Genomic DNA, 23819 nt, shown 5'->3' with positions numbered 1-23819 from the left:
CTTAAAACATGGACTAAATATCACAAGATCATTACATCACTTTCTTAGCATCTGTAGCTCCTTAGTACTGTAACTTCAGAATATTTGGTGAAAGGCTTAATGTGCCTTAGTACGATGAAATCCCTGGTGTCTATCCAGACATCTGACAGGGCAGACACGTAGAATACCAGGCTACATCTAAACTGTTCTCTGCTGTGCCAAAAATAAAATTTTAATTTGATTTGGAGAAAAAATTGAGAGTATGTAATTTTATTTCAGTGAGATACTACCATGTGACAGAAAGAAAGAGAAATTTGCTTTTGAAAGGAAACCTCTCAAATGTTTTGTGTTTGTAATTCTTGACCAAGAAAATTTGTATTTTGAGTTGTGACTGCAACAGTGTCTTTTACAGCAATTACAGGGAAATGGGACCTGCTCTGCCTGATTTTTGAATCCCTGTAAGTTTCCATGTAGTATTTCCTAACTATTTCTACTACTACGGATACCAATATCACTCACAATTGGTTAGCTTGAACCATAAGCAGGGAAAGCTTGTTTCTGAATAATTATATGTGTCTTCATGGCTAAAAGAACTTGCAGTACTTTCTGTTGTAAATCATCAAAGGGTAGCAACATTCCATGTAGAATGATTTAGGTTTGGTGATGTTACAGAAGACTAGTAGAGTTCTTCAGAGAGACCTAGTGAAGGGCAAACAAGCCGCTCAACTCCAGATTTTTAGAAACAACATTCTAAGCATTTAGTCTGGCTGCTAAATAAGGCAAGTCATGTAATACTGCCTGCTAGTTTCTGCCGCAAGCTATTAGTCTGTATAAATATGAACATTTTAGCAGTATAAATGATCTTGAATTCCAGCTTAAATTCTGACCCTTCAACCTCTTGCTTTATTTGAAGTTGCTGATAGTTTTGCCACTGACTTTGGTGAGTCTAGGATTTCATAGAAATACTTTAAATGATGGAGAAGCCAATGTATCCCATGAAACATTGTTCAAAAGGTAAATTTCCCTCACTTTCAGCACTTAAAATGCTGTTTCCATAATGAATTTGTCAGATTAATTTACAAGTACCCTTCATTCTTCCCTGCTTTTTGTCTGTGAAATTACAGAACCATCTACTTTCAGATACCTTCTCATGCAGGTATGTAATCAGGTTGCTTCTTAACTTTCTTCTGTAAAAGTTAAATGGATTAAGCAATTCAACAGAAAAACAAGTTCTTGAGGTTATTCTGCTGCCTCCTTTGTTGGTCTTTTTGATATTACACCAATTGTAGCTCTAGTCCAAAGATTGTTTTAACTTCTAGTCACTCCTTGAGAGACAAGGAGTGTTACATTAACCGTTGATCAAAATTGCAACAAGTACAATCAAAACAGGTCTTAGTACAAGCTTGAATCTGCTCAGGAAAGGGCAGCTCTCCCATTTGCATTGCCACATGGGTTTCCCTGAGGATTAATCACTATTTTTAGTATCTTTCTTTTCAGTGTTGATAAAAATACAGTTATTTTGTAGTAAGCTAACAGCAGATTGCTATGAAAGTCTAAGATGTTCTGCTTTCTGGTATTGTTTCAAGAGCAATTAAATTTTCAGATCTATGAGCTAGGCATTTATCATCTTATTTAGTTCTGACAAGTACTTTAATGTAAGGGTTCTAAATTGCCAACTGGGCACACCTGGAGCTCCATTACTACGTACTAACTGTGGGTAAATTGAGAGCAAAAAAAAGACTATGATCGCAAGTTATCTGTTTAATGTAGGGAATCTATGTTTTGGAAAAAAAAATGTGTGTTAGCTATCTGCCCTGATAACTTTATCAAATTCACTACCAGATGATTCCAAATAAATCTCTACCTCCTCCCCCTCCTGCTCTTTGTTTATACTTATAATTTAGAATGTGATTCATAAAGCATGAAAGAAAAATCTTCTCTTTGCTTATGGACTGGACTACTCAGAGTTAACCATGGTTTTGTTTACTGTGAGCTACTCTAATAAAAATAGATAAGTCAGCAAATTTGAATTCTGAAAAAATCCATGCATAATTTAAAGTCTCAATTCATTCAAACCCTGAAGGCTTTTTTGTGTTCCAAACAAGCCTTGCTAACACCTTGCAGTTACACTATCACTGGTACAATAATTAGCCTGTGGAATTCCTGGTCTTAATATAATTGAAACAGAGATTGAAAAATGTTTGAGCCTTTGTGAATCTAAAAGAAAAGTCAAACACTAACATGCAGGAAACCCAAATTTTATGTCACTTGAATCATGATTTTAAAGCTATAAATCATATCTCTCTGCGGGCAGATTGATACACAATGTCAGATCTACTGCATATGTGCCTGTGCAGCTAATGTTTGTACAGTTTGTTTTTATAATGTGCACTGTAAATATATACTGTTCCATAAACATCCCCAAAATATATTCCTCTGATTTTATGTTCTAGTAGTCTTCTCACAAAAAAGTTACATACTTGACAGGTATAAGAAGTTTCCATTTGAGAACCTCTAAATGAAATGCCTATGCCATGCTGGACTATCTCAACCAGAAAGTGAAAAAACTTAGTAGAAGCTGCTGTTGAAATAAAAGTGAACAGCATTGGGGTTTTTATAGCAGTAATTTAGTTTTCTGCAACAGAATTTCTTACATGTAAAATATATCCATATGTTAATACTAATTTTATATTAAAATCTTGTTCTTGAAACAATTTAAAAATACATGTGAGGGTCAGGAAGTTTGCCTAGTGAACAACAACCCCCTAGTATAGGCATAAAGCACAATTATATTTTTTAACTTATTTAAATGTACCCTATATGATTTGCATTTTTGTACTATGCTAAGCCTTAATTAGTGTTTTGGGCATTCTCATAGTAATCCTTTTCAGTTTGTTGAAGGTCTTGAATCCTGCCAGTCAGTCTTGCACTTCAAATTCACTTCCCAATGACCAGCCCTTGGCAGGTTCATTGAGACTGTTTGCTCCTCTATGCACTATAGTTTAAAATAAGCATAATCTGGTAAAATGCCAATCTTTTCTCAATCTCCCTATATCCCACACCCATGTTTTTTTCACCTGCCAAATTCAAACAAATCTTATCTAAACAATTAAGATAAGCATTGAAGTACTCTCTATAGTCAAATCAGCAAACCTCTCAAAACCAGAACTGAAATACAATCTCTCTAAATTAAACAGTCTACAATGGCAATCATGTTTGTATTTAAACATTTTATTCTGAAAGGATTACAGCATTGCTCTCCACGTTTTTTTTCCTGCCTAGACAAGAAGGCGACATACTGAGTCAAACAATATATATGTGTTCTCTATGAACTGAACTTGCACACTCTTTATAAACAAACTGTATAGGTGTATGAAGTTAGACTTCACTTAATCAGTAACTGCTGTCCTTAACATAGTAGGCAATTGTTTGAAATGTTTGTAATGTAATTGTTTATATCAACTATGTTCAGCTATATATAAAATCTAGTGATTTATTTTATTGTATATATGAATATATATTTACAGTTATGTAAAAAAGCACTTGATACAATTTGTTTATCAGGTATACAAATTAGAGAACAGGAATGCTAAGGACAAGTGTCTAAAAATTGAATTGTGTTTATAAGAAAATAATCATACTTAAGATTCACTCCTTTCAAGGAAGTTCCCTACTTCTGTTACTTCACATTTTGGAAACACATATTCTTGCTTAATTGATTCTTATTTTATTGCTTCCTAGAAATATGAGTGCATATTCTTGAAGGTATTTAAAATTTTTAGGTCCTTTAAAAAAGGCACAATTGAAAGCAACAGGTCATCTTAATCTATGGCTTCTGCTTGGAAATTTTGTTTACTGTTCTGGTTTCTTACACAAGCTTTAGATCAAGGTGAATTACTGCCACAGTAAAACTGTGTGCAAGCATTCTAAGTGCTGTTTCTTGCCTCTGATCCATGCTGTATGTACTTGTGTTGAAGATCCAATCTCCATTGTGCTTTGTGCACTCAGAGCTTTCATCCTGAGAATGTTAGAGTATTTGCTAATAGATAAACATATCACAAAAGTACTGAGGGCAAGAAGGTAGATAATAATGTGAAATTTTTCATTTATGCTAACTCTACCCAGTGTAGTCATACCCTACCTACCCATTATCAGTGGGGTTTTTTGTTTGCTTGTTTGTTTTTTTTCCCTGCAAGTTGTGCAAGTCCAGATACTCCTGTTTAAAAATTCTTTTATTTCACTTATTTTCTGAGAAAAATTACACAGTCGTGACCCTTGTGTGTTTGCTGCAGCTTCCATTAACACAGGGACATTTGGTTTTAGCATTGTTAGGTAAGAACAACATTTATTTCGAAGAGGTCCATTTGATTTAGCTTTCTGCATTGGAGATCCACGTTACTGTTATGTAAGATAAAGAGTAATCCCAAGCGGATAGCAGTACTTGTCAAACTGTTGGAAGTACCACCAATAAAAACATGACCTTGTGAATGTTAGATGAAAGATGCCAATAAATTCACATGGGGGAGGAGGGGTGAAAAAACAAAAGAAAAAAATCCCCTAACAACAAAAGTAGCAAAGGATATGAATTTTTGAAGTTGTGGGTTTACTATGTAACCAATAAAAGACTGCAAGTTTTGCAGCTTAGTTTATTTTTCAATATAAATAGTAAGTTGGATGTAAATCTGGGTTTACTTCTCAAGAACCTTGACATTACATCATAGTATAATCTTTATAGCAGCAAAGGAAGCCATTGCATTTTAGTCATCTTCTGAGTCTCTCTGGGCTCTTTTGTTGATGAGAACATTGAGGCAGATGTTTTTTTCTTTACATCTGAATTGAGCGGTTTGTCTCTCAGTCATTCCAAGGAACCTAGTGAAATTGTCTACATTGAGACCTTTTTTCTGTTTGAATGTGTGGTGTTCTTGGGTTTTCCTCTAATGAAGACTTCCATTTTGTAGTCAGTGAACAAAAAAAAAAGATTTATCTATTATTTTCTGTAATTTGTTGTCAGAAACATGAGTGGATCAGCCTATATACTGACTTATTTTTCTTGTATCAGAATTTCCCATTGTTTAAGGTTTTGACAGTATGTTAGTTTTCGAATGTTGTTGGATTTTGACCACCTGCACTTTACTGCCTGTACATTATTCTTAGAGAAGCTCTTGTTTTTAATTACCTCAGAAATACTAATTCAAGGAAGATCATACAATGTGACACATTGGACCTACTCATCTATTTACGTTCCTCTTTTTCCTTCCAAATATCTTTTTAGATAATTGAAAATTAATATATATCATAAAATTTGGTTGAATGAATTTTAATGCTACAGGTATGCCCAAAATTATGTAGTAATTTTAAGACTCTGTTTATGTACAGCTTACTATGTTTATATATATTGATATAGGTTCTCAATAACAACAAAGTCCTTTTTTGCTGCAAGACTGGTTGATGCCTTTTCTGTTTCTTTCACTCTTCAGCTTGGGGTAATATTCCTGGGATATAGATGGTCTAAGTGTTAACATGGAACAGAATTATTCGGGGATGAAAGTCTAGAAAAAGTACCATGGAAGTTGTAACCTCTCGATATCCTTTAAGCTTGCTTGTTAGAGTCATGTGATGGGCAAAACAGCTGTGAAAATCCCCAAATCTGTGCCACACACAGAACTGTGTGACCAGAGTACTGTGATTAGTTGCTGTAGAAGTAGGAGGTCTTTTACTCAGTGAAGAAGAATCAGTCTGCCTTTGTATTTTGCTGTACTGACCACCTGTATGCTGCCATTTGATAGAGAAGATGTGAAGTCTTGCGGAAGTTCTTTATGCACTTCTGGAGAAAGAGGGCACATGTAAAAGTGAAGAGGGAAAGATGTGCAGGAGGAAAAAGGAATGGCCTCTTAGGGTGACACTGCTTGGTTTTTGGAGAAGTCCATTGAGGTGGAAATAAGCATGAAGAACTTGGGTGGGTGATTTGCTTGTTTGTCTCCCTGAAAGATGGATCTGAGTACAGCAGGACAGGTTTTACTTCAGCTACTGCTTCTTTCTGAGGAGTTAAACTGTAATCTTTTATCAGTCAAGTAGGATTTGGAAAATGCTTAGTCAGTCTTTTGGGAGACAGCAGTGCTTCTAGGAGATTTCAAGAAGGAGTCTCTTAAGTTTAGAGTCCAGAGACAGAAAATCTTGGGAGGCATACTTGGAAAGGCCAGAGATATGGAGTGTGATTTGAAACTGCTCTGAGAAAAGGGAAGGCATAAGACTAAGCATCTGACTGAATATAAGTTTCATGAAAATCATCCATATGTAAGATTGCGCTGATGAGAGTTCTATGGCATAAAATTTGGATCTAAAAGGTTGATAATTCTTTTTTCTTCTTCCCGGAGTTCTTCTCAGTGGGAAACTTTGAATTTTGGCCTTTTCATTTTAAAAAGAAATTCCAAAGTTTTGGACTTTGAAATGAAATAGTTTCCAAGGACTGGCTAACTGTAGGAAGTTGTCTTTTTTTTTTACAGTTTATGTATGTGGTACTATTGGTAGATAGAGATTCATAGCCACAGGCAAGTGTAGGTTTGCTGTGTCTATATTGCCTATCAATTTTGCTTTAGTGGTAGCTGGTGTTTCATATGACCCTAGATACAGGAATAATCAAAAGCAATGATTTGTCTTACAAAGAAAAAAGTACAACTACTTCCTTTGACAATCTTCCTGAAAATCCACTGTGGATCCTCTACCTTCCTGCTGCTGGTGTTTTCTCAAACATTTCCTCTTCAGGATTATATTTGTTGGCAAAATTTTGATCTTTTTGATGGCTTGGTTACTGTGTTCCTCTGAAGACTTGTGGGCGGTGATTATTCATTTTGTTCGGTTTATTTTTTTGTGGTTTGGGTTGCGTTTTTTATTGGTTTTGGTTGTTTGTTTTTTTTTTAATTTGTCTCTATTCTAAATGTCTTCTATGTATATGGGAGAAGATCTATCTGTTCTTGTAGTTCAGATATGCCTCTGAATATGATTGTGTGCTTTACACTAATCTCACTTTTTTAGCAGCAACATTATACTCCTGTCAGGGGATGTATCTTCTATACTTTTAAATTAGTTGATATTATTAAAAATAGTAAGTCTTTATCCTCTGCATGTGCTTTTTGTCCTTCTAGTTTCAAACTAGTATCTAAGTTGACTTTGTTATTGTGAGTTTGCATATATATTTTTTAATTCCATTTATATTGTGGAAATACAGAATCAAAAGGAAACTGCCATTCTGCTAAACCTTCCATATTCTGTAGTCAGATAATAAGGTATAATTTCTGTCCCAAAAGTACCAATTTAGATTTCCATGTAGATTGTGCCCAAAACAGTGACAGGGTCAGGAAAGTTTAAGACCAGCAAGAGTTTCCCAAATCCTTTAATTTGGCTACACATCCTCTGAAACCTCTTCTTCTCCTCTGTCCTTTATAGTATCAAGCAATCATTTGTGATTGATCCTCCACCCCTCATTTTACTGGGTGGATTTTCTATAATCATCTATTGACTATGACTAGCTTAAAAAGAAAAAAAATTGGTTTGTAGTTATTTTAATTTTTTTCCGTGCATGTTTCTGTGTGTATCTGGACATACTTGGTTAGAATCTGATTTAATCATATGTATATATTTATATGTATAGAGAAAATTATATATATGGACTTCTAATACCGTAAAGTTATTTAGGCCTGAAACCGGTGCTGGCTTGGTGGTTTTATTGGCAGCAGTGGCAATAGGAATGCAAGAAAATAGCAGAACTGTGAAATATGACAGTAAGAACAAATGAGTTATTACTGCCTGTGTCTTATGTGATTAAAAGAAAGTCGTTTCTATTAGAGCAAAAACCAACAGATATTCTTCACTTTCATAGCAGTCAAGACCAAGAAATGTCAATGTCAATTTTGGAAAAAAAAATTAAAAAATCACTTTCTAAACCAGTGACTTGGGTGAAAATATCCAGCGACTACAAGACTAATATAACCCCTTCTCCAGCTGTTTGCATTAAAGTATACTGGAATTGTAGCATAGCTAAGAATATTTTCATACGAGGAAATTAATATTTGTCTATGTTTTGCCATTATTTTGCCACCACATGTGGAATCCTTTGGTTAGATATTTTTATAGTCGCACTGATTGTAAGGAGGGGGCATGTTTAGCCTGGCTACATAAGGAAAGTGCTGCAGTATTGCCGAGGAACAGAAGCTCCTCTCCTGATTCTCCCCTAAGTGGGAAGAGCAAACCTATGGTGAACATTGAAAAATCCTGGTGAGATATTGGAGTGCTATCTATGAATGTTTAGATTAAACATATAGAAATGTATTTGTCCTGAGAGGAGAGGACTTGACGGATATGTACTAGAAGCTAACTTCTCCATGTCCTTGTCCCAGACTGATTTGTTTTAAGCAGCTCCCTGAAGTATGTACACTCTTCTACATACCTGTTTTGTTGAAAGTACACAGACCTGGCACCATTGTGCTTGCCAGGCATTCTCTTATCTCCTGCAAGCATTCAAACAAAAGTGTTCTATTGCTCCCTGAGTAATCCGTGGGTGATCTTAACATTGAGCAAAAGTCAGGACTGGAACTTATGTCTTATTTCTTAGAGCAGTAGTAGGCAGTCTCTGGAAGAAAGGGGAGGGGGTGGAGCAGGGAGAAGACAGCCACAACTCAGAATAAATAACTGAAGGGTTGTGAGTGTGTCCGTGTATGAAAACATTGCATAAGCATAAAAGTGCTGAAATATTAGGCTAATACAAACTGAGTTTCATAATATACCCTGGGTTTAATAAAGCTGGTTTTACATGTGTGTTTTCTTAAAGTAGAGCTCTCAAACCAGTCTACACTCAGTTTCTGTTTGAGTGCTAATTTTAGTCTCCAGTTTTACAAGGCAAATTTGGCATCTTTTTAAGCATACAGTCTTATTGAGCAACAGGATTTGTTAAATACAATGTATAATACAGTGCCTTGTATACAGAGCATCTTTAAGTCTCTTTTGCAATAATTATTACACTCTGATGGGGGAGAGAAGTTTAAAAATATCCTAAATAATTAATAGCAGCTTTTTCATGTGCCCCCTCCCCCAAAAGAAAATGAAAAAAGTGGTAACTGTTACATTGGCATTATCTGATACATTGCTTTCTGGTAAGGGAAAAATAGAAAAAAAACCAATTTAAATATTTTTTTCTGAAAAATTTAAAAATTTCCTGGTTATTTTGTGGTTTAGTCCTGAAAGTTAACTTCATGCTCTGCTTAGAGATACAGTGTGGCCTGCTTAGTTTAATCAGGAGCAACACTTCTTTGTTTATAATTTTCTTATACTACAACTAAAACTATGTCTCAGCTCTGGAAAGGGGAAACATGATGAGTCCCAGACTCAGAGTGGTATCTCTAAATGCTTTAGAGCAATCGGAAACACATGAGCTTGAATTATATTGTCTGTAGTCTTTAGGTGTATATACAGAATTTCTTTGTGACAGTTTAGGACACAGATTTACAGGCAAAAAGTAACCTAGTTCTGGGTTTCTATCTGTTGCAATCTGTAGATTTATCTTGCCTAGGGAATTATTCAGTTTATCATACAAGTGCACACACACGTGCAAAGCCCATTACAAAAAAGGGCACAAATTAATGAAGTGCAAAACAGGAAAAAGACTGGTACACTATGCTAAAAATTATTCACTGCCATCACATATATTTTGATACAACCTTCTAAATTTCTTGATTTAAAATCTAGATGAGGAAAGTTGGATTTATCTGGCTTTTAAATGAATGGTCACTGTGTTTGCAAAAAATGAGTAAGAGAAGCACTATTTGAAAAATAATTCTTTTTATTAGCTGAGAACAGTTCTTCAATATTTGCACAAATATTTCCCGTGCCTTGTGAAATGTTCCTAATACAAATGGGGAATCAGGGTTCTATTCCTAAAAGTATGTCCCTCTTAAAGATTTTTAGGTTTGTTTTTTTGTCCAGGTTAGGTATATAGAAATCACTCTCTGAGCTCTTCTGCTGGGGTTTTCGATGCTGAAAAAAATACAGTGTGTGTGTGGCGCCAGAATTGGTTGGGAACAGGAAAGGCACATTTTGTATCCATACTAAACGTGTCAGCTTAGTGCATAGAAGACTTGACCCTTGTCAGGTGTTTTGAAGTTAACTGGCTGACTTATGGATTAATGAGTTTAAGACTGAAGTCAACCAGTGACAGGAATGAGCTTTGTTGTGTGAGTGTGTGTGTGTGGCTGTGGTGCAGATTTACAAATTTTTATAATGCTTTCAGTTGGACCATGAAAGTCTGATGTAAAGCTTATCTCTGATCTCTGACTATGGCCATACTTGTGGGATCGTGTTTGTGTGTTTGGAGGGAGAGAGATGAATTCTTTAACACTTGACACCTGGCTCTACCAGGTTTCTAGTCATAGTCCTAGGAATAGCACTATTCAAGGCATTAATAAAGTTAAAACCCTTAAGCTGTATGACCAGTAGCTCATAAAAACTGACCTGGGTATTGTGATCAGTCTTTCTTTCACAACTGGATTATCATCCTGACAACTAATTCTTTTTTCTTTTGTCTTTTTATAGCCGTTGTGAACTTGGACAACTCTGTGGTTGACCTAGAGACCCTTCAAGCCCTGTATGAGAATGTGAGTAATCAGAGGAAGTCCATATAATGTAGGAATACTGTGCGTCCATGTGAAAGTATTTTTAATTTGCATCAGTAGTATTCAGAACACGTCCTATCTTGGAGTGACTTTATTTTCCCTAAAGCAATGAAAATACTAAGCATTTAAATTTCATTAATTGCCATTGTGTGTTTTATATAGTGCATACATTTTTACGTAAGTAACATAATCAACATCTAAATGTTTTGTTCCTTTTTTTTCTTCTTGGGTGGGGCAGTCCTTGAAGAATAGTATGAATAGACCTTGCAGTCCATGTCTTTGACTTCACTTTGTAACTTCACTAATATTGACAATGCTGTTCAATTAAAGAAAAAGGTTTTGATGACAGAAATCAATATATTTGTGAAACTATAGCTTTTAATTATTGTTACTTCAGGAATTCCTCCAAAATAATTTTAGGTCTTTGAAAGGAAAAGAATTTCTCTAAGGCAATGTAATAAAAAGTAGTATAAACTTCCAGGGGCTTCCTAAATGTCTGGTAGTAATAATAAGGCCCCATTTGAGCCCTAGGTATGTAATATCAGGGATTCAGAATATGCTCAGGCATGTTCTAAAACTTCACAAAGCCAGTCACGTACCAAATTCAAAAAAGTGGATCTCAGAAGCATGTTTCTGCCTCCAGATGAGGCCGCTGAACATTCTCCCATTCTTTGAGTGTATTACCCCTGATGTGGAGGTCTGGCTAAACTGCTATGGAAAGAGTGAAGAGGCTTTCTATATAACCTCCAAAGAACCTGAAAATATGAAGAGTAAGGCTGTGAGACACAGAATGGCATTGAAGGCCAATGTGTGCTGTTGTATTGGATCCTTTATTTCCCTCATGTTGTAGTTTTGATAATGTTAACTAATTTTACACCTTTCAGATGTTTGGTTTTTAGAATTTAGCTTTTAGTGATCTCCTTTGGAATGATTTGTTGATTTATGAAATGTCTCATATATAATCCACATTGAGGCCCAAAGAGAGAGTAAGCTCTAGTCCACTTTATAAAAAACCAAGAAACTAAACGAAACAAAAGAAGCTCAAAAATCTGACAAGAGCTAGGAAGGATTTTTATTTCATCCCTGAAGAACCAACTCACTCAACGCTACTTAGAAAGATAATGTTCAAATAGGAAACCTATTCTAACTACCTCCAAATCTCTATAAACACTTCTTATCCTTGTGCTGCAGCATTTCTGTTTTGGCCTGTGCTATTTTATTTGACATTATTTTTAATCTGCTCTCCTACAAAGCATGACTACATCCCATTGCATACATTCTTTAGCATGCAAAAAATTGAAGTAATTTTATATATTACACATGCATCCTTACAATAGACTGTGTTGTGGGAAATATGGAATAGATACTGCGGTCATGATCTGGTTTTGCATTCATTCCTCTTTTATAGTGAACAGGATTTTTTTTTATTTTGGTTTAAAAAAATATAACTCTTATGTGGCTTATGTACTAATAGGGTACTTTTCAAATGTTTCCTTAATTTAATCTCTAATATACTTAATAATTCTAGTATAATGGAGCATTTGCAAATTTGCAGTTCATTGAAATAACCAAATGTCATTATATTCATTTTGTTTGCTACCCTCACTAAATACAGAAAATGTCTAGGAAATATTATTCTGATTGAGGAAGTTATATGTTAACCTCAGGCAAGACTCAAAAAGTTAGAATGCCTAATATATTTCTTTGCTTTGAATAGAAAACAGATCAGTCCAATTTTATTATATTTGCTTGAGTACAAGACAGAAAAAAACCCCACAACCAAAAAACCCAACCAAAAACCAACCAAAGAACTAAAAATCCCCTCACTTTACTTGGAGAGAGTTTTGTACGGGAACATGATTTTTAATCCTGAATCTTCTGTTTGATAAAAGCGTGTCTTGAAAGAAGTAATTTTTTAGTTGACTTTTATTTTCTGTTTTTACTTTCAGCCTTTTGTCAAAACACATCACATCATTTTTGTTCCTTGTTAGCTTCACTAATTGTAAAAATATTGTTCAATAACAGTTGTAAGCAATGGTTATACCAGAAAGCCTGGCATGTTTGACTCCTCCTTTATTTCTCAACCTCATCCTGTGTTGTAAGTGGGGTTAACTTTGCCTCATTCTTGTACTTTGTAACCATTAACTTAAATTTTAGTTCTTAGGGTCTATTTATTGGATTGGGATTTTTTGGATTGGGATTTTTTGCTGGGATATTTAAATATCACCATCCTAATTCTCAGCCTTTCTATTTGATCTTTATGGAACATATGGGAGCGTTTGTTTTACAGTCTTTCTTCAGAATGTAATCGTTTTTTTCTGATTGCATGTGTCTGGCATAGTGCTTTCCTTTCTTAAATGTGAATGAAATTTGGGCAGTTTCCAAACCTAAACACACCCTAATTTCAAAAGCCACAGTCCCAAGGGCTCAATTCCTGTTTACTGAGGAATTAAAGTCTTGTTAAACCACAAAGTTACTGTATACATCTTAGTGACATTTTATAAACGAAGAAGCCCACACCCCACCAAAGATCCAAGCCCTCAATAATTTATTTAATAGTATTAAGTTGTATTGCATTAAGTGAGAAGGATTTTGTCACTGCAGCACTCTACGGTAAAGTCAAATAGCTCTTATGTCTGTTTGTGTAGATTATTTTATAAAGAGTTGTTTAAATATGTGTTGATAATTAGCTATGTATTAAGATCTAGGCAGTTTTAATGGGAGAGCCTTAATAGATAAAACTACATATGGAACAGTTACTTCAATGTGCTTTTACGGACTAATAACAATGCTTTCAGGAGACAACTATAATCAGAGGGAGAAGGCAGATAAAATTCACTGGAGTTGTCAGTTTGCTGTATGTGGTTAGGACATGTTGGTTGTGATAGGAAATGTACTGATTTGCAAATAAATGAATGTTTACTTTGAAAATGGATAGCCTCTTAGCAGCTGGAATTGTAGGTGAGGTATCACTGAAACAAGGTACGTCTGGTCCTGCTTGCGTCTTCCTTAGATCATGAAAATAATAGTATAAAAGTGGATTACAAATTGTATCAAAGAATTATCTTTGATCTATGATCTCTGGATTTGCCCTTTTCAAATCTCTTTACATCACAAATGAAACATGTATACTTTCTTAATTTGGCTCCTGGTAAATTGTGCACATTACCTTTATCTTTAAAAGACTTAGGTCAACGCTTTCAAAAACATCAAAATGCCTTTGCAAGAATGAAAGGTATCCAGAAGTCTGAAGTGCTTGACTCCTCTCTGCCACTAAGACTCAATTCTTCTGACTTCCTTTTTTTTTTTAAACGAGCAATTACAATGTGATGTCTTAACATTAGTAAAGAGTATAAATTGTGTCTGAGCTCTGATACATGACACAGTTTCAAAGGAACATATTTGTTATTAACCCGGGTATCTCTGTATATCCTTGTTGTTTCAGATACTTTTGACAAGATTCCTTAGACAAATCACTCATTGTTTTTGAAATATGCAACATAAACTTTGAAAATCCAGTTTGCAAAAACAAATTCACGCCAAAATTAAAAAAACCTACATACATTTAAACTGATTTAAACTCAGAGTTAAGGTTCTGTTGCAAGGAAAAAAAAACTAACCAGAAAATGATAAGATTTATATTGTGAGATGGAAAAAGGGCCCTTATGAACTTTGGTAAGACCAAATACAGGGTAGGTTTATACTCTGGCAAAAATCGGAAAATAATTAAACTGAAGAAGTATATTTTTGCTCTAATTTGGATCAGATTTATGCTGACTGATTTTAGATATAGTTACTATCAAATTCTGGTATATTATACTATTTTTTCCATTTATGATGCTATGTAATAGCTAAAATCAAAGAAATAAATAGCAGTATCATTCAAAGAGGTGCTAATTCTGTCAAATTAATGACTTTCATGAGAAGCATCTATGGAATGTGTTCTTTCTTGACACAAATCTGGAGCATAATATGAAAGATTTTTTAAAATTATCCATCTGTAAATTAGAGAACAAATAGGCATTAACCATAAAGCAAACTGGTAAAAATTCTAAGAAATAATCTTCACTAATACCTGTGCAGAAGACATGTAAGTCTTATCACTTTTCTATCATAATTTAAAATACACATAAATCAGAAGTCTGGATACCTGAGCCAAAATTAGTGATCTGAAATTCTGGTTGGATTTGGAACTTGGAGCATATACATGGACCTATTGATTTTGGTGAAAGGGTGTAGAGCATCTCTGTTGAGAAGACCAGAAGGAAGAGTACTCTTAGTATTTATTCTAAAGAATTCACAAATAATCATTTAGTTTTTAAAATATTTATTTCTCTTTAACTGTTATAAAAAAATTTTCCAGTGATTTCCTTTCACTTTAACAGAAGAGAATATACTTTACAGACTGGTCAGAAATAACAGAACTTAATTTAAAAAGTGTTAGTTTGAGAACTTGTTTACTTTTACAAAAAACTGATCTTTTTTCTTTACAAAAATTTACAAGTGTAAATTGAATATAAGAATTTTTTGAAGTGTAATTTGAATAAAGAAAATATCTCTTCCTAAAAAGTCATGCCCAGACTTCTGTGGCTCTGATAACACAACCACTGGAAAAATGCTGCCCTTATTTGTATTCTTCCAATTTCTAAAATCTATAGATTTCACCTGTTACCAAGAGAATTCTTAGTGACCTGTAAAGTAATGGAAGCTCTCTTTTAACTCTCCATTGGGTAAGAACGGTCTAGATGAAGTGAGAAAATATCCCATTTACACCTGCTCCCTAACACAAAACCAAAACCACGACTTTCTCCTCAACAGCGCGTGCAATATTTAAGTCAATACGTCTGCAGATAGTTGTATCTTTTCTAGTCCTCCCCCTGTTTCTTGATGAGTAATCTAAGATTAAAATTGGATAAAATTTCTGATCTTAGTATCTTGAAAAAATTCTTCTGAGGATATCATTATTCAAGAAACATGTACTACTGCAGTTATATTCACATGTCCTATGCCTGCTTTGACAGAGACTTTGTTGAAAAGTACCTTTGGAGGACGAATCCCCAAGTTTGTTTCCTCACCCTAAACTGATACTGGGGTAGGAAATTCAGGAAACTAGGTGTTATGAGGGGGCCACTGCCAGTATTCTAAAATTAAAAACTAGTAAATTAGCCCCACCCTTGTGCTTGCTCACTGAGAAAGGCATAGAATCATAGAATCAGCTAGGTTGGAAGGGACCTCCAAGATCATCAAGTCCAACCCTTGATCCAACACTGCCGTGGTTACTAAACCATGGCACTAAGTGCCACATCAAGCCTCATCTTAAAAACCTCCAGGGACAGAGAATTCACCGCTTCCCTGGGCAACCCATTCCAATGCCTGATTACCCTCTCTGTAAAGAATTTCTTCCTAATATCTAACCTAAACCTCCCCTGGCACAGCTTAAGACCATGCCCTCTTGTCTTAGAGAGCTTATACTTCATGATGCAGTATACGTCAATAGTTCAAGGAAGGACCAAACTCTTCAAAGGAAGTGACCTGCTCAGCACTGGTGGGACCATATCTGGAGTGGGATCACATCCAGGGTGCTGTGTCTAGTTCTGGCCTCCCTGGTCCAAGAGGCACTGACATATTGGAGTGAGTCTGGTGAAAAGCCATGATGATGGTTAAAGACCTGTAGAAGTTTTTGGGCATTTGGTTGGTTGGTTGGTTTTTTACTGGGTGTCCAAGCACTGGAACAGGATGCGTAGAGAAGTACACAGGTCTCCATCCTTGAGGGTATTCAAAACCTGACTGGACATTATACTGAGCAACCTGCTCTAGCTGTCTCTGCTTTATACCAGTGTTCAACTAGACAGTCTCCAGGGTTTCTTTCAAACCTCAACCATTCTATTAATTTGGGGTACAGGTATTACCATTATAATTTCTTAGTGTTGAGAACAATTTTTGATTCCTGTAAAGTTTCACAATTTGAATCTATTTTGAAAACCACCACAGCTGTCAAACGAAGGGTCAGATGGAGAGATTTCCATTCCACTTTTATTCCTTTCCATGCCATTCCATTTTCCAGTATTACAGTTGGAAAAAAATGATTTCACCATAGTATGGAGCACAGGAAAAAATGAGGCTCTGTTTCTATTGATTGGAATTTTGAAGAGGTTTTCCCAGTGTGCCACGGAGTTCTTCAAGAAACTAGGCAGTTTATATGTAATTTTTTTGACTTATTAAGATGAAAAAAAGATATTATTTTAGTTCAAAGAAATGTGCAGTAGTTCTCATGTATGACAGTTCAATTATAAATCAGCTAATTTTTTTCATAGTGTTTTTCAAATACCAAACAAAATTTAAATTGCAGTAAACAATTCAAACCTATTTTCATTTATTTAAAAAAATGTATTATTTAAATACATATTTAAAGATCAGATCGCATTCAAAGGCATTCCAACAGATTTGGAAAGAAAATACAACCCCTGAAGACAGTCCTTCGATTCAAAGACTTTATAAACGAGCAAAGAAAATGAATTGGGAATGAAGATTATTGTCCCCGTGCATCATTTAATGAGTAAATGTTTTGCAGATTACTAGTAGTCAACCATATTATTTGAAAGATGTTCTGTTCTCCATCAGATCTATTTATAATTAAAATCACTCTATGGACTAAGTAGTTTTACCACAAGCAGATGATAGAAAGAAAAGAAAAACCTATGAATTTGATTTGTAACAGGGGAATCTTTATTTGTGTTGTCTGACTAGGTTTTTAATCACAACAATTTTTCATTACTTTGTTTCCTTCATTCTAGAGAGCACAATCAGATGAATTAGAAAAAATAGAAAAGCATAGCAAGGCATCCAAGGAAAAAGAAAACGCGAAGTCTTTGGATAAGCCGGAACAGTAAGAATATACTTATGAAAGAGCAGTTTTGCTCTCTTTAGAAAACTTTCTCTGTTGTTGTAAACTATGTAGAGATGTTATGAAAAAAAACCTTTAAGCCTGTACCTACTAAGAGTGACTCACATAATTTTTTTAATCACTCCTACAGGTTCCTCTATGAGCTCTCACTAATTCCCAACTTTTCAGAACGTGTATTTTGCATCCTGTTCCAATCAACATTTTCAGAAAGCATTTGTTCAATCCGTCGCAAACTTGAATTGTTACAGAAACTGTGTGAGGTAGGTTGTGCTCTGAGAAAAGGTAGTTCTAAATTTCTGATATTTAATCTTGTTAAGTTGTACTCATATTTCAAAAGTTTTTACTCTATTTAAGTACTCATTAAATCTTAAGGATAGTAGAATAGAACATTTTATGATTGTACTTCAACATCAAAGTGAATTTTAAGATTAGGTTTTGGTACTGAATTATATCATGGTTTTGCCATCAATGTATATCAGCCTCTGGAAAATAGTGTACCGTCTCCTTTCTTTTGTTAAAGCAAAGTCTTCACTCTTCACAGTGACCATATCACTCCTTTCCAGAGGAATACTAGTTCAGCACACTTTGTATTTACTTGGATTTTAGAAGTGTGCCACTCAATAATATCTCTGATATCTAAAATCAGTTAGAGATAGCAATGTTGTATCTAGTCAGAAGAGATTACTGGAATTTTGTGACCCCATGCAAAACAAATACATGGCTTTAAAATGCAGGTTAAACAGTATTTTAATAGCTGAAAATTAGTTCAAATATTTCATGTTTTATTATGTAATATTTTTTATTTGATTAAGTGTTTTAGTTGTTCCATGTGGGTGTTTTATGAACTTCTTGATGAATTTTCCCTGAAATTAAATAGACCATTCATAACATCAGCATCAGTTAAAGATTACTATTTTCATTTTTCTCAACAGGTCATCTCTGATAATACTTTATAGATTTCCTATTATTTTTTTCCAAGTATCCAATTTGGACATAACATTCTCCACTCACAGAAAGTTACATATTAATATTATCTACTTCTACATGTTGCAGTAGAAGGTTGTTAACTACCTATATTTGAGTCTTTATAGATAGAAGTATTATTTCTAAACACGGTAACAACAAATGTGCTTGTTAACTGTAAATATTTTTGTGACTTGAAACAGAATTTTTTTTTCTCTCTCTTTTTTTTTTTTTAGACATTGAAAAACGAGTCAGGAGTTATGCGGGTCCTGGGTTTGGTTCTTGCCTTTGGAAATTACATGAATGGTGGAAACAGAACACGAGGACAGGCTGATGGATTTGGACTAGATATCCTGCCAAAACTGAAAGATGTCAAGAGCAGTGTAAGTTGATTCTAGACTTCCTGAAGGCCAGAGAATCTTAAATTCTCAGAAAACTAATTTATCTCCATTTCTGGGTAAATGGTGTGAAGCTTACAAAGGCATGTGGAAGGGAACTCTTTTGTTACTATACTTATTTGATAATACTTCTTTTCACTGCTGTACAAATAAAAATACCTGAAGTTATGTCTTAGTTCCTAATCTCATGTGTATTTGACTTTCAGTACACTGCATAGTTCTAAATTTTCCTGTATTTGGAAGCAATACAATGATCTTACTCATAAAAAGTTTATTACAGAAGTGGAAGGAGTTGTCAAAGAAAAGTTAACTGTGATTTGATACTGATTCAAAATATTTGTGAGGGAAAAATATAACTCCTGAAAATGATAGAATAGGCATCCGGAGCATTTGAGGTAACCTGAAATTTATCCTTTGCATTCATCATAATTATAGAGTGTGCATTTGGCACTGGATCATGGACCTACCTGAGTAAAGTACTTGTTGAGTCAAGATTTGTCTAGTATAGTCATCTAAATAAGGAGAATGATAAATAGTGATTTTTCTTGCTCTGTGCTAAACTGGAATTTTTGTGTTACCAGCACTTTTTTTGGCTCTGGTTATTCAGATTGGATTATATTCAAATATATGCTTTTGTTTACAAGGAAACAATAATCTTAGAATTTCTATTGCTATAATGAAAAGACTTATATGAATGTGGACTATAGTATGAGAGTTAAAATTGGTTCCTATATCTTTCTAGGAAGTCACTGTCAAGATCTTCAATTCCACAAGTGGCAGAAAAAGAATAGTTTTTTTCCCTGATTGATCCCTTACTAAATATAAATACTTTAGCTTCTGGGTTAGGTCTTGTGAGTAGATAACCCTGAGCTGAGACACCATGTCAACCATTTGCCTTTAAAGGAGTGGAGGAAACCAGTGCAGGAGGAAACCAGTTTCTTTGGTAAACCAAAGGAGTGATGATCTGAATGACACCTTAGTATGACACGTTTGGGGCAGCTTACTTTAGCTGAACCTTCTAATTGACTAGATACAGTGTATCACCAGTTTTAGAACTCTGGTAGAAAATTTAGGCATGTTAAATGTAGTTTGGTGACTCAAGTCCTTGGTATGTAATTTGCTGGCAATATTATGACTGCTGATGTTGCAATTACAAGATACATTTTCAGTTTATTTGCTACCGATCAGTCAGAAAAGTTCTTACATAATAGTTTTCTGAAAATATCTGAAAATGTAATTCTGTCAGACATCTTCTTCAAATGGAATATCTTCTGTGAAGTTTTATTGGAAATTGCAGAGGGGAAACAAGGACAAAGTTCCCTCAAATACCCCCCGCTCCCACCCCAAGTTTAATTTAGAAAAATAACTTTCTTTGTTTAACTTAACTTTGCTTTGGTTATAATTATACTGTTGCAAAAGAAGTTGCATACATGAACCCAGACACAATTTCTCTTTTCCTTCTTGGGAAATTTCAAAATATAAGGGTTTGGTTTACAATCAGGTAAATTTTGAAAATAAGGAGTGCATTACATGGTTGTTATAACATATCTTTCTTCATTTTCTTTAGTGATTAAATGATATTTCAGGGTGTGGGGGGTTTTTTTGGTTGGTTGGTTGGTTTTGTTTTTTAGTGAAGGGACCAAATCTGCACAGTATTTTTCTTGACAGTAAGTATTTCATTTATTTGAATTACCTTTTCTGAATATTTTCAGTGAATTTCAGTAACACAGCAAACTTTATTCTCCTCTGTACAGGACAACAGCAGAAGTCTTCTATCTTACATTGTCTCATATTATTTACGTAATTTTGATGAGGTGAGTGAGAATTAATTTTTCTCTTTTAAATTCAAGTTAAAAAAAAACAAATTAGCGAATTTGTTCTTCTGCTGGCAAGATGACGAAATATGCACAATTATTCCCTGTGCTTTCAGTTATATATTTTAGTATAGCAAAAAGTAATGAGCACTATGTAACTGCTCATTTGTGGTTTTGTCAGGATGCTGGAAAAGAACAATGCATCTTTCCTCTTCCGGACCCACAAGATCTCTTCCAGGCTTCGCAATTGAAGTTTGATGATTTTCAAAAAGATCTCCGCAAAATGAAGAAAGATTTACGAGGTACCGAACCTAGATTAAGTGCTAACTATACGTTACCCTGCTGTGTTATTGTTTGTATCATTTTTAGACATTAGGTGACACTGTAAAAATATTTGTGTATTTTTGACTCCTCAATTACTGTTTTGTTTTTTTGATTTTCTTTTCCATGACCATTTAAGCAATAACTCATAATTTTCTGTAGATAACCTGAGGTTTTTAAATTAAAAACATCAAACCAGTTAGGTCAAATCTTTTTTTTCAAAACCAAAGCAAAAAGCTAGTTTAGTTTTTCATTTTTCCAAACATATTTTGACAAGTCCTTCACTGTAAAAAGAATTGCAAAGTGTTGGACCATGTCCGTGAAAAAAAAGGGTTTATAATTGCCTGCAAATACTATCTAGCAGACAAAATAATATGTATTACATATTGTTAAAGATAGATTAAATAACTGGACTTTACTGGATATGCAATATGCAAAGGTGGTATTTTTTCCCTCTTGTGAAATGTTTTCTTGAAATGAATTCAACAGGCTTAGGATATATTTGCTAGACTTTAATAAAAAACATATATCACATCCATTTCTTAATAGTACGGGGATCTAAGCACTAAGTTTAAGCAAGAGTAGTTTGCACGAATGATTCACAATCTTCATTATTTTTGCTATAAGTCCCCATTAGACTGGCCATTTATGTATCACCATACTAAATCTTGGAGAGAAAAATCCAGATCAAGGTATAAAATGATTTTTATATTACTGTTGCCTTGCTAATTTTGAATGTTATGCATTTAGAGACCAAGGAATGGTTTGGTAAGCCATCCCTGAACAACCTAGATTGGAAGGTTCTCTATTAAAACAAAAACATAACATGATTACCAAATTATATCTTATCTTCCCTTCTTGCTCCTATCAACATTTTTTAGGATGTTTTAAAATTTATCCTAAATATTTTGAGGTAAGATTTAAAGTTGTAACAAGGTCACTTAGTGTGATCATTAGCAGTGAACTGCAGCACCATCCATTTGCTACCTTGAATGATCAAGGGGGCAAAAATCCTACAGTTCAGCCGTGAAAACTTATTTCTATGCTTGCAACTGCCAGATAGTCTCAGAGCTGATCTCCAGTCTTGCCATGTAGAAGAAAGATACTTAGGTCTTACTGAAAAAAGGTACTTGAATCCTAGCGTATGTTAACGAACGCCTATGGGGGCAGATTTTATTCCTCACAAATTCACCAAAAATGTTTTTATTTAGATGAAAAATACTTTTAGATCAAGATTGAAATTTCCATACAGACATAAATCTCTTGTGGAATAAATCCACACTGTGCAATGATCAAAGCAGGGGTTCTGTAAAAATGGAAATTTCACGCTTCGCTCTGCCATCAGGCTGCAGTTGAATTCTTTCTGTGTTTCCAATCTGCCCTAAGACTGGTGTCTCTGTTGTCAGTCTGTTCTGTAGCTAATGAAACTGAAGAATAAATACAGACACTATTGCTCTTTCCCTATTCCCTTTGGTACAAACTTATTTGGGGACAGCATCAGACTCCATCTGCATCCTCTCCTGGATATGAAGTGACAATTTCAATACCACACTGCAATCTCAATCATGATTTTATATCAGTCTTGAGAGATTCAAAATGCTTTATATTGACTCTCTTTTCCAAAGAAAAGTGGAACCCTAAATTAAAAATAGTTTATGTTAAAAGATTTTATGACTGTGACAACATACACTAGAAATTCTGGGTATTCCAATAGCTTAATTTTTGTAATAGTTTCAGTGAGATCGAAATGCCAATCATTTTTAAATAGAGTACAAATTTTAACTGAATGGTTAAAATTACTTCAAAGTGGTTTTTTTCTCTGCATTTACTGTAAGTACACAACCGGATTTGCTAATGCACATCTGGAACCTTATGAGTCACTAGAGCTAGCAAGTGCCTCATTAAATGACAGAGCAGGAAGAGGACTGTAAGATGCTGAGAAAATTCTGACAAAATACTAAATATGATCCTATCCTTTTGAAGTCAATGAGAGTAAATGAATACTGATTATTCCCGGGAAACACTGACTTTAAAGCCACAGAAATAAATGGCCATGAATACATTCCAGCTTTTGAGATGTGAATTGTAACCCTGGACCTATATTCATCAGTAATTAGATAGAAGATTTCATGAGAGGATTTCACCATTTGGTTGGGTGGGCGGTTTGCTTTGTTCTCTGTCACTGAAAAACTGAAAATTTCACATAACATTAATTCAGGCTGCATGACCATTGCAAGGGTATTCTGTTGATATTAGTTTCAAATACCCTGCAAACCATACAGTGAGATCATGCTTATTACAACGAGGAAAGAGGGCATTGGTTCACCCAGGAAAAAAAGCTACTGAAGATATTTTATTTCTATCTTAAAAAACTTCCCATGATCATTATGCAAAGGTAGGCTTCATTCTGGAAAGATCCTTTCAGAAGATTTTGGGACCATTTAAAAAAAACCCAGAAAATCCACAAAGTAGAGGAAGGTTATTATTTAAAAAAAAAAAAGTTTTATAGCCGTAACAATAGCAGTTCATTCTAGCACTGCTGTATTTTTCTGTCTAAAGAAGTCAGTAGCATACACAGAGACATGCAGATATAAATAATCTTCATGGTTCTGCTCTTTTACAGTTCTGAGTTTGTGTTTATGTTTATATTAGAGTTGTTATGCTGGTTGCTTAAAAAGAAAAAAAGAACTCTTGATGTTCCAACTTCTATGCTTTCTTCCCTTTTGACCTTAGAGGCTATTGTCCATTTTAAAGTTTTTATGAACCACATGCCTTGCAG

At 34.5% G+C, this 23819-nt stretch overlaps 1 protein-coding gene across 1 annotated transcript in view; it reads left to right on the top strand.

The window, feature by feature from the left end:
• FMN2 (formin 2) overlaps nucleotides 1-23819 on the top strand; it is a 179042-nt gene that overhangs the window by 98314 nt on the left and 56909 nt on the right. The window contains 6 exon segments of the mRNA XM_018085270.3: nucleotides 10561-10622; nucleotides 17435-17526; nucleotides 17675-17804; nucleotides 18744-18890; nucleotides 20660-20719; nucleotides 20901-21021. Of these exon segments, the coding sequence (XP_017940759.2) occupies nucleotides 10561-10622; nucleotides 17435-17526; nucleotides 17675-17804; nucleotides 18744-18890; nucleotides 20660-20719; nucleotides 20901-21021 (612 nt within the window).

This window comes from Manacus vitellinus, unplaced genomic scaffold, assembly GCF_001715985.3.
Source record: "Manacus vitellinus isolate BGI_N305 unplaced genomic scaffold, ASM171598v3 scaffold_8_pilon, whole genome shotgun sequence".
Classification (NCBI taxonomy): Eukaryota; Metazoa; Chordata; class Aves; order Passeriformes; family Pipridae; genus Manacus; species Manacus vitellinus.
This window is presented reverse-complemented; position numbering and strand designations above follow the sequence as displayed.